The 12168-nt window shown below is 37.4% G+C and overlaps 2 protein-coding genes across 2 annotated transcripts in view; one reads left to right on the forward strand and one right to left on the reverse strand.

Moving 5' to 3' along the window:
* Nucleotides 1–2589: 2589 nt before the first annotated feature.
* On the reverse strand, nt 2590–5066 carry LOC144451113 (large ribosomal subunit protein mL51-like). Its single transcript, XM_078141885.1, has 2 exons — nt 4745–5066; nt 2590–3786 (listed from the first exon to the last, which is right to left on the reverse strand). Exons 1-2 carry the CDS (start codon nt 4839–4841, stop codon nt 3437–3439), a joined length of 447 nt encoding a protein of 148 aa, XP_077998011.1. The 5' UTR covers nt 4842–5066; the 3' UTR covers nt 2590–3436.
* The window catches only part of LOC144451112 (WD repeat-containing protein WRAP73-like), a 15044-nt gene continuing 7858 nt past the window's right edge, over nt 4983–12168 (forward strand). Inside the window, exons 1-9 of the mRNA XM_078141884.1 lie at nt 4983–5135; nt 7108–7203; nt 7446–7502; nt 8423–8612; nt 9392–9495; nt 9816–9902; nt 10530–10664; nt 11201–11278; nt 12160–12168. The exon at nt 12160–12168 is cut by the window's right edge and continues 82 nt beyond it. Of these exons, the coding sequence (XP_077998010.1) occupies nt 5067–5135; nt 7108–7203; nt 7446–7502; nt 8423–8612; nt 9392–9495; nt 9816–9902; nt 10530–10664; nt 11201–11278; nt 12160–12168 (825 nt within the window). The 5' untranslated portion in view covers nt 4983–5066. The remainder of the gene's footprint in view (nt 5136–7107; nt 7204–7445; nt 7503–8422; nt 8613–9391; nt 9496–9815; nt 9903–10529; nt 10665–11200; nt 11279–12159) is intronic.

A 12168-nucleotide genomic window follows, 5' to 3' on the forward strand; every position in this document is an offset into this window, starting at 1 on the left:
CAGATTCTCAACAGTATCATTGAAGGCAAAGTTAGATTCTCAACAATATCATTGAAGCCAAAGTTAGATTCTCAATAATATCATTGAAGAAAAACCCGTCCTTTTCATCTGTACAGTTTTATATTCTTTGTAGAAGTAGATTGATAAGTCATGCTACAAGTTTTGTTTGTTTGTTTGTTTGATTGATGTGGAACAATGTCATTGATGAGTGCTTTTGGAAACATTAGCATAATAGTATCACTGACATGTAGATGTTATTAAAAACTTTGTCTAATGTATAGTTGGTGATACATGTATTTTAAAAAGCTGTTGCACATTTGTTTCCACGTAAAGACTATAGCTATGTAACTATTATAAATGAGGGTAATATATCATAAGGAGGGTAACATACATAGTGAAAACCATCTGCAGTGCATGGTGGGTAATATTATAAAGAGGGTAACATACTTGTTGAAACCCCTCTCCAGTGCATGATGGGTAATGTTATAAAGAGGATATACTTGCTGAAAACCCTCTCCAGTGCATGATGGGTAATGTTATTAAGAGGGTAACATACTTGTTGAAAACCCTGCCAGTGCATGATGGGTAATGTTATAAAGAGGGTAACATACTTGCTTAAAACCCTTTCCAGTGCATGATAGGTAATGTTATAAAGAGGGTAACATACTTGTTGAAAATCCCTCCAGTGCATGATAGGTGATGTTTTATAAAGAGGGTAACATACATGCTGTAAACCCTCTCCAGTGCATGATGGGTAATGTTATAAAGAGGGTAACATACTTGTTGAATACCCTCTCCAGTGCATGATGGGTGATATCGTGCTTCTACTAGACCAATGATCTTGCCATTTTGGCAAGTAGGAAATCATTAAATGATTGCAGCTAAACATGATTTTTCAAAAATAATTATATGCGGCTTCTGCCCTGACATTTCTTTCCAAACAACTGCAAAGCATTTTAGGTTTGCAGTGATTTTATTTCGTTTGAATATTCACAATCTCACCAACATGAAAGATAATTTTGATGACATTAGATTGAAATGTACTTATGTATAATAGAATATATTTTTTCATATTTCTTGTAACTTTCAGATTTTTTGTACCTTCCATTGACAAAAAAAAGCATGACAGATTTCAAATTGAACCATAATTATTTACAAATTGTGTAATTTACTGAAAAGTTAGTGAATCGAAATGATGAAATCGATATTTATTTTAGATGATTTAAACACATCAAATGTGAACTTAACATTTCTTGAAAATTGAACAAAATTATATATTTTAATTAATGAATAAATTAACTTAAATCAATTATTAATGTTTGATGTGAATTTATATCTATTTATATGAGCGAGGCTCATTTTATCTTTTGTTGCATTTCTTTATGCTTAGGGGACCCAGAGAAGTTATTTTCACCGATTCTGCATTCCGCAATCTCTCTAGAATAGAGATATACAATTTGGTAAATCTGGCCAAGACGCGGCCTGCTGTAGACTGGAGTTTATAGTCTTGTATCTTGGATCTGCAGTTAGGGAGTTGCTGAATAAAGTTCCCAGGTAATGAGTACAGCGGGCTACCGACCTTTGGTCACCTTTACAGTGAGCAGAATAGCCAATGGGGTCTAGAAGCTAGACTACCGTACGTAATGAGTACCTCACCTCTGTCTGGGTGAAGCTGGCGCCCTCAGTGCCAGCCTTTGGTCACTTTTAGAGTAAGCTGGAGGGTCTATCAGTCTTTGGTCACTTTTAGAGTAAGCTGGAGGGTCTATTAGCCTTTGGTCACTTTTAGAGTAAGCTGGGGGGGGGGTCTATCAGCCTTTGGTCACTTTTAGAGTAAGCTGGAGGGTCTATCAGCCTTTGGTCACTTTTAGAGTAAGCTAGAGGGTCTATCAGCCTTTGGTCACTTTTAGAGTAAGCTAGAGGGTCTATCAGCTAGACTAACGACATTCTTGGAAACAAAGTTTAGAGCTTTTAATCCTTTCCCAATAAATTCTGAGCTCTTGTTCCGAGAAGTGTTCGGCTTTCAACTATTTATTTCCTGAAATTCCTGTGTATGACAGGCCTACTCTAGTGTATCCAAGCCTAATTTGCCACTTTTCATAAAAATCTATTTTAGAGAGTTCTCGCATTGCAGGGCTTGGTGTAAATTACTTTTGTACGTACCCCTATTAAGCATCAACGAAATGCAGTTAATAGTCTGAGCTTTGATCAATTAGTATAGAGCCCTACTGTGTGAGACTATGACTTTGAGAAATACTAGTAATACAATTTATACAGGTAGTGTTAGTCTAGCAGCTAGACCCTTGGGCAATTCAGTTAACTTTAAAAGCAACCATAGGTGCTGTCGAGGGCTCCCTGCCCAGACCAGTGGTACTGTCATCCTTAGCTTTTGATCAGCAACCTTCTTGAGTGGAGATCCAAGGTCTTGTTACTAGACTAAGACCAAGACAAGACTACGACAGTGTCTGGAATGACAGAGATCAGGCCTGATAAGAATACCAATTCTCAGTCTGATAAATATACATTGTCATTATCAGTGACGAACAAAAACACAAAATTTCATTCAAAAGTTAAATATGTTTATTGGCCTCTTCAATGATGTGAACCACTTAAAACAAAATTACAGACTCCCTAGTTTGGGTCTCATTGGCATCCTATAGTAATATCATATATGAATAGCTGTAAAAATGACATACTACAGTCTAGGTTTCGGATTACTAAGAAACACACAAAAATGTTGTTGATCAGTGTGGTAGATTACACAAGTGGGTGATGCGCTGTCTTCAATGTGTAGATATAACTGCTCTGTCATCAAGATAATGCGTGAAAAACTAACTATCAGAAATGCTATCATACTGAGTTTGTGAGAGTATTATTAGCGCTTGCGCGTTCCTGCAATAACGGGAATCGGTAATGTAAGGGTGAAAGGGTTAAATCAACTTCCGTTGCTGAGAGTATAATTCAACCAACTTCTGTTATTGTATATCAACATATCAAAACAATAGTTTTAGTTTATGTTGAAAGTCAAAACCTCACTTGCGTCTGTCGTATTTTCTTTGGTAAAATTTTTCAGTACTACATCTCAAAAATATAACATGAAATTCAATTTGGGTCATGAAGATAACAATTGGCGTTCACCGATCATGGAAATGCTACCTGGTGTATACAATGAACCCGGACCCGTAACATTCACATAGGAAAGGTACGATAGGCTTCAAAATTACAGTTGTTTAATTCTGAGAAAAAAATCATACAAAAACCACAACTGTCGTGCACTAATCAATTCACATCAATTGTTAGCAGTGTGAACATAAACCACATTTGCCCGACCTTTGACCCAAAAGCATGATCATGTGACCCAAAAAGTCAAAATGGAGCAACATCCTCGGACACTTAGGATATATTTATTTCTATAGATAACGCAATATTTAGTCACCTCTCAAAAGTCATACGGCTTTCGCTCAGTTCTCTTGAGTCTCTTAATACCAGAATTTTTGTTCATTTTCCTAAATAAGTAATTTATGCGTTTGCACAGATCCTTTGCAGCTATCGGCCCAAGTGAAGGTCCATCAAATTTTCTCTTTCGTATAAGTCTTTCATATTCATTTCCTTTCCATCCTCTTAGCCAATACGGTCCAACTTTCACATTTTTCTTGAGTTTATACGATCCGTCACCCAGGATGTCTTTAAAGTCGTTCTCACCAAACAAGGCATGTTCTTCATCCCACCTATCTATTTCTGGTTTGGGTTGTGATGGTGGTACGAACTTGGAGGACATAAAGACTGATCCTGAAAGAGAGATAATAACAAATACATAATGTATGGTATTAAGGATACAACACAGACAGGTACCAGTTCCTTCAAATGTTTTGAGTTTATTATTGCGTTTAGTGTAAGAAAAATGGTGTTGTCAACTTTGTTATTTTTCCCAATAAGTTAAAAGTCAGGCCTTACATGTTCACCTGACTGTTTTGCAATTACTCACTCAGGGTTTCATTTCACACAATAGACCAGAGTTGTGTTTTTTTTTGGTTTAAAAAAACTTCATTCAAATAATGTATGCAAAAAGGCCCTGAGACTTGACCAAGTCTAAATGTAATACTAATATTACCAGTATTCCAACTTGTTTGATAGTTAGATTATGCTGTAAACTGTATCATTATGAAGATGGAAGTTATATCCTAAGGGGCAATGGTTTGTGTGCACATGGTATTACCATGCTTCCATTGTTATACTTCCAGACTATCTCTATGGTGTAATAACTCCTCCTGACAAATGAACGACGTGATGTACAGTATACGATACGGTATAACTGCAATAATTGTAGCGTCTTGTTGCGGTTTTGAGTTTTTTTTCGTCTGTTTTGGTGACTTTTTAAGTTTCAGTGTTTAACCCGCACCTAAGGTTAAACACTAAAACTTAAAAAGTCACCAAAACAGACGAAAAAACCCTCAAAACCGCAACAAGACGCTACAATTATTGCAGCTAGATACGGTATAGCATCAATTTGTGGAAAGAACCCCCCACCCCCCCCCCCACCCCCCATCCCATCAAATTCCAAACTAGCCGCCCTTATCTTCCAATAATCTTTAGCGAGGTGGGAGTAAAAGAAGTCTTGCCTTTAATTGCGTATGGAAAGGGCAGGTGCCATTCTTTCCGGGGGATGGGGGTGGGTGAAAAGTAATATCGAAAAGAGGGAGATTGAGAAAGACAAGTGTGCACATCCAATCGCTTGTGACATACTCACCAAACGAGAACGTTCTTGTAATGCCATAGTTCAATGGTATGAACGATTGTGTAGTTCTAAATAAAGTACGACATAAACTTGTCAGTGCCATACTCATCAATAATGCTATGACCACTAAAATCGAAAAATATTCAGGTTGCAAGACAGGGTAGGATTTGTCAGTACATGCACATGGAAGCGGCCATTTTGTTATCCCAGCATGCCATGCACAGCAGCGGTAGGTTTGAACATGGTATCACTTCCGGTTGGAGTCTGACGGAGCTAGCGGAGAAAATATTTACAAAAACTCTTGTTATTTGAAAATCTAGACAGCACTTCGAAGATGAATTTCTCAGAACTATTCAAGCAGACAAACAGTCTGTGTAAATTTTCACCAAATGGACAATACTTGGTAAGTAATCGGTAAATGAAAAATGTTCTGTGAACTTGTGTTGACAAGGTGGGACATGTTTCACAGTTGACATTTAGTTGTCTGTGTACACTCGAATAGAATATTAACGGCGTTTCTTCAGAATATTGTAAAATAACCCAAAAGAAATAAGTACTGTCCTTCTGTGATCTGCAGCTATCTGTTCCCGTATTTTTGTTCGTAACTCCCGACTCAAATTGTGTAAGTTGTACCTGCATATTGCATGTATTTCCGGTATTGACACATTGAATGAGTCAACATTGTATGCAGTGTCACTGGTTTTAATGTTGACACCCATTTACTATGTATTTCAACAAATCGTGTTAGGGTCCGAGTTATGTGAACTATCTGTGCTCCTTCGATCTGTAAAAATGATAAGAGATCCACTTGAAGGTGAATCATTGTTTACATTGTAAACACTGTCAGTTACTTTGCACTTCACATGTTCTAAGACAAGGAAAAACAAACAGATAGATAGGTGGAATCATGGATGTATTAGTTAGTGAGATGGTGGAATCTTCATATCATGTGACCTCTCGATTGACAACTACTCATCACAGCTGATTTGATTGACTACTTTTAGAAGGTGTAGAAAATCAGTTTGCCCTCTACAAATTTATTTTCTTGTTTTTGGTCACACAATAAACAATATGGGTTTCTTGTGAATCACTACATACATGTATTACTAGTACTAGTACTATAGCCTTGAGGAATGTTTATAAAATTGGCCCCAGATTCAGATTCAGAATCAGATTCAGAATCAGATTGGAGACCAATCTCATATTCAGTCGCATATTAAAGTGGCCATATGGATTGGGTATTTATTTGGGATTTTTAATTCATGAAACAATTTTATCATGGCTTCTTACTTGTAAAATCAATGTGAAACAAAATATGCCAAGTCCTTGTATGTAACTCAATAAATTGGAGAAGACTGATAAATGTGTAAAAATTTTGTTATTGTACGTACAATAACAAACTTTTTTTTACTCATTTAAAAATAATCTTTTTGCAATGTATTGAGTTACAAACACATACTTGGTATATGTTATTTTACAATAATTTTTCAAGTAGGAATAAGCCATGATAAATTGTTTTATAAATCAAAAATCTCAAAAGTAAATATCAAATCCTCATCCATATGGCCATTTTAACCATCTCAGATTTGGGAAAAAGATAATAACATATGCCAAAATCAATCAAATAGCATATACTACCATTGAGACTACACATGGAATGGTCCTGCTTCACACCCACTTGATGTGAGTGGGAACGTCTCTGCTTTTAGTACAGTTTTTAAACCAACTTCATATGCGTAAAATTTTGGTGCATCACAATTTGTTGTGTCAGTGTGTGGAATGTTAAATTGGCTTAGAAGGCATAATGCTAGTTGCAAAATGTAGCAGCATAGGTATACACACAAGAAATCAATCATTAGATACAATGAAGCCATGGGATGGGGTGGGGGTGGGGGTGGTGTGAGGGGTGGGGGGATACTCCCACAGTTCAAAACATCTTACCCATATAAACCCAAAAATGCACCAATCATTAAGGTTTTCCAGAGACAACCATCCAGTCATTAATTTGCCTTTTTTCTGATGTTGTCAAGTTACCTTTAAGGCATGAAAACATTTCCAGTGTTATCAACCCCATTATGAGGGAATTTTCAGATGAAAAGTCAATCCATGCTAATCCATGCTTAGGAATTTTTTCATGAGAAAATGACCCATTTGTTTGGTCAGTACATACCAGCACAACTTTCCTTGGGCATACCCCCATGGTGCACATACCCCCATGGTGCACCCGACTAATTAGTAATGCAACAAAACAAATAGTTATCATGGAGGGTACCCTTGCAAGTCTGTAATTAGTAATTTTTCCACAATAAGAAATATACATGTTAAAGGTGATGATGATGCTTATTATTCAATGATTTCTATTCTTTACTCTACAGGCAAACTGTGTACAATATCGTTTAATTGTACGAGACATCAAAACATTACAGATTCTACAACTATACACCTGTCTTGATGCTGTCCAGTATATTGAGGTAAAGTAAAACATCCTGTAAAAATAAATTTATTTTTCAAAATGGAATTTTTTGCAATTTTATTCTTTTCGTCTTTGACAGTCTTCTTGTGATACCCTTCCAGTGTTCAACTTCTGTGGACATTTGGACTATTGTTTCCCCTCACGCCTAGCATTTCCCTAGTTAGTGTTTTTTCAGAAATCAGAAATCAATTGTACAAGTTTTTTTCCCAAAAATTACACTCGGATTTTGTTTAATTGCAGTGGTCCTCAGACTCAATGTTCATTCTATGTGGAATGTACAAAAGAGGAATCGTTCAGGTAAGATTGTCATTTTTCTAGAATTTGTTCGTAATAAGCTTTGATTTCAGACAGCACTGCATAGTTCCCAGACATGTGTGAATGTTTATATTTGGCCCCATAAATAGAAGATTACATAACACTGGCCTATATCAGCATACATCATATCATACTCTGTTGGCAACAGCTTAGGCTGGATGCCAACATGGTTTCTAACTAAATCACTTCTAACTAAATCACATCTAGTCAAAGTCCCTTAATGAGCACAAAAAGTTGTCCATCCAATCAATGAACCCCAACTGTTATAGTGATGTAAACAGTGTATAAGTAGCATCCTGAGCTGACACATAAAATTACATAACTGCCCCAATAAACACTAACTTTATGGGGGACTGTGTTATTGGTTAGAATTTTATGATTGATTAACAAAGACATGATGTTAATGACTGTGTGGGTGGCTGTGGATGAATTTTAAATTGCATCTCATGTATCTCAGGACTTCTAGAGTAATGACTTTGAGTTTGACTATACTGTGAGTTGAGGTGTAAATCGTAAAGATACTGGTACTGTATAGGAACTTGACTAGCCACAGTAGGGTGCTTTGATTTCTACCACACTCACCTAAGTATGCTTATAGTCATTATGTAATGAGAAGGATGATAAGGACGACCCCCAGCAATGAATTTTACAGTCAAGTGTTTGATATGATAGTACCACATTCACATTTTTCAATCAAGTAACATCAACAGTCATACATAGTTGAGTCTTGAAACTGAACAAAATTATAATTTTGCCTGTATATGTGTGGTCCTCAGAAAGCTCAGACTAGAATCTGAAAAAATTAAAAAACATAAAATAAACAATTTATTTCTTTGCCTCCAGAAATATCAAATATATTATCAAATAATGAATGTTTTCTTTCTGTGTAATGTACCCGGTAGGTGTGGTCTCTAGAGCAACCAGAGTGGACTTGTAAGATTGATGAAGGCTCAGCAGGATTGATAGCCGTGAGATGGAGTCCTGATGGCAGACACATTCTAACTACAGCTGATTTCAATCTTAGAATCACCGTCTGGTCTCTTGTTAACAAATCAGTGTCTTATATCAAGTATCCTAAGGATGCTAAACCAGGTGAGCTACCTAAGTCCGTAGATATATACAAAACAGCAGATTTCAATCTTAGAATCACTGGTCTCTTTTTAACAAATCACACTATACGAAAAGTCAAATTTACCCACCTTTACCCAACCTTTACCCTGTCTGTGACCCACCTAACTACCATCTCTGTCAAGGGTTAGTATGAGACGAAGTGACACTTTTGACTGCCTACAACCCCCAGGGGAGAGATTACAGGGGGTAAATTAAGTCAAAGGTGTCACTTCGTCTCATACTCACCACATTTACACATCCTCCGCTAAAGATTTACCCCGGTGGAAAGACATGGTCAAATATGACTTTTCGTATAGTGTCAGTGTCTTATATCAAGTATCCTAAGGATGCTAAACCAGGTAAATTATTGCTACCTGAGATTTGACATGCCTCCTAAGTTAGTCATAAAAATCACATTCTGCCAAACTTACAAACATATATGATTTTGCCACCGTGGTCAGTTTTGAAAATTATCACATTCTGCCAAAAATACTCCATAGGATAGTTAGATATAAATCTCAACATTCTGTCAAAAATAAATTTCTGTCTCGGGGCAACAGAAAATGTTGCAGCTTCTCATTGGGGTATGTGATATATTATAGATATGTGCCAGGAGTAATAATTGTAAAGTGTTTTGTTGTGAAAATACCATATAAAAACTAACATTATAATACTCAGGGTTATTATATAGGGGAATTTGGTGTATGTTTCACACATTTTTTGAAAAGTCATGAATTTATTTGTTGTTGTTTTTCATTTAGCAATGGACTTCAGTAAAGATGGTAAATATATGGCCTTAGCTGAAAGACGAGATTGTAAAGATTTTATCAGTGTCTTTGTCTGTAATACCTGGCAACTAGTTAAAGTAAGTCTAATGTACCCTTCTACACCCCTCTCCCCACCCTACACCACCCCCACCACACCTGCTCTCTGCTGTCAAGGAGTTTTGTAAAGATTTTATCAGTGTCTTTGTAATACATGTACCTGGTAACTATTGAAAGTAAGTCTAATGTACTCTACTCCCCTCCCATTACTGTCATAAATGAAGTGATATTTTGAATTCATTGTAATCCTTCTCATAACCCCCCCCCCCCCCCAATGTTTTGCAGTGATGCAGTCATTCTTTTTCCATTGTGTAATTCTCAAAACCATCATTGTAATCCAAACTTTTCCATTGTTTTCCAGCATTTTGAAACAGATACCAGGGATTTAGCAGGTATATCATGGTCACCTGATGGGAGAGTACTGTGTGTGTGGGACACACCCCTAGAGGTAGGAATACACATCATGATACTGGTACTAGTAGTATTTCTTTTACTAAAGTTTTTATTTACATCTAACAAAATAGTTTTTAAAAAATGGTCCACTTGCAGCCAGTGCACCTTATTGATGTATTACCTTACTATATACCAACTGAAGATGAAATAAAATTATTTCCGTGCTCACTCACTCACTCACTCACTCACTCACTCAGTCACTCACTCACTCACTCACTCACTCACTCACTCACTCAGTCAGTCACTCACTCACTCACTCACTCACTCACTCACTCACTCACTCACTCACTCACTCACTCACTCACTCACTCACTCAGTCAGTCACTCACTCACTCAGTCACTCAGTCACTCACTCACTCACTCAGTCACTCACTCAGTCACTCACTCACTCACTCACTCACTCACTCACTCACTCACTCACTCACTCACTCACTCACTCACTCACTAACTCACTCACTCACTCATTGTCTCAGTCACTCGCTTCCTCGCTCATGCATTAATTCATTCATTCATTCATTCATCCATCCATTCATTCATTCATTCATTCATTCATTCATTCATTCATTCATCCATTCATTCATTCATTCATGTTAGTAATGTTTGTTTATTTTATTGATTTCAGTACAAGTTACTACTGTATTTAGCCGATGGTAGATGTGTAGCTACATACAGTGCTTATGACTGGGCCTTAGCTATTAAGTCAGTAGCTTGGTCTCCTACCAGTCAGTTTTTAGCCATTGGTAGTTATGATGAAAAGGTCAGTATGATTTCAGTACAATACAGTTTTTTATATTCAGTAAATTTACAAATCTTTGTTTTCCTTTAGTAGTGCAGATAGCAGATAGACATAAACAGATTTATTGTATTTGTAATCTGTCTGTCTGTCTGCCTGTCTGTCTGTCTGTCTGTCTGTCTGTCTGTCTGTCTGTCTGTCTGTCTGTCTGTCTGTCTGTCTCAGTCCATCTGTCTTCTGTGTCTGTCTGCCTGTCTGCCCGCCTGTCTGTCTGTCTGTCTGTCTGTCTGTCTGTCTCTCCACCCCTCCCTCCCTTTCTGTCTGTCTGTCTGTCTGTCTGTCTGTCTGTCTGTCTGTCTGTCTCTCTCTCTCTCTCTCTCTCTCTCTCTCTCTCTCTCTCTCTCTCTCTCTCTCTTCATCCTTCCCTTCTCTCTCTCTTTTCATCCCTCCCTTCCTCCCCCTCTCTGACTCCTTACCATTTATCACCAACTGTATAGACTCACAATAACCTACCTAAAGTAATGATATAATGTAACAATGTTATGAATTTGACTTTCTAGGTACGGATATTAAACCACATCACTTGGAAAACAGTTGTTACCCACTCGCATCCATCAACAGTAGACAATGCAGCCGTGGTAAGTACAGCTATGATTCATTGTGTGTGAGACCCCCTGTAATCTCTCTCTACCTGAGTGTGGGACCCCCTGTTATCTCTCACTACCTGAGTGTGGGACTCCCTATTATTGCTCACTACCTGAGTGAAATTTAGTCTAGAGGCTATCCAAGACTTTGAATCTATCTCCACGTCTAGAGGAATGAGAATTCCTGAACCAAAGGTTGGTGATACAGATAAGTAAATTGTTAGAAGGACATAAACAGTGTATCATCCGGGGGAGAGTGTGCCCACAATGAACTCTACCTTTTACTATTGGGCAGAATTTTGTGATTGATTAACAAAGACATTAATGACTAGTGTGGGTGGCTCAAGTGTGAATTTGAAATTTTATCTCAGCTCCTCGTTACTCTTAATGTGGAGAAAGTTTCAAAGCCCCAGATAGCCTCTAGACTAAGTGCAGTTGTGAAGTGATAAAGGATTACGTAGAATGACGAATCTTTTTTAAAACTCTACTTAATCTGTCCAATATTTCGTTGCATCAGTACAGAAAGGTCGTATCTGCTATGCAATTGTATAGACAGATACGACCTTACTGCACTGACGCGACGATATCAAACCATTTCTGGCCTCTTCAACGAGATACAAAGTCACAGTTTAAATTCTCCTCAAAGTTTCTTGGAAATCGCAGGCTTTCAAACCATTCCTTGGAAAACTGGGAAAGGCCTAGTCAGAAATGTCCAGCTGTTGATCTGCTTACGTAACCTCTCGTTGGTGAGCACATTATATAAGTGACGGAAACGCCTGGATCTTTCAGGTAGGAAAGGCATGGAAAATAAAGTGAGACAATCTCCTGTGATGATGTCATGATTTAGAAATTTATGTTTATCTTTGTCTTCACAGGTTGTTTAC

This window comes from Glandiceps talaboti, chromosome 21, assembly GCF_964340395.1.
Source record: "Glandiceps talaboti chromosome 21, keGlaTala1.1, whole genome shotgun sequence".
Classification (NCBI taxonomy): domain Eukaryota; kingdom Metazoa; phylum Hemichordata; class Enteropneusta; family Spengelidae; genus Glandiceps; species Glandiceps talaboti.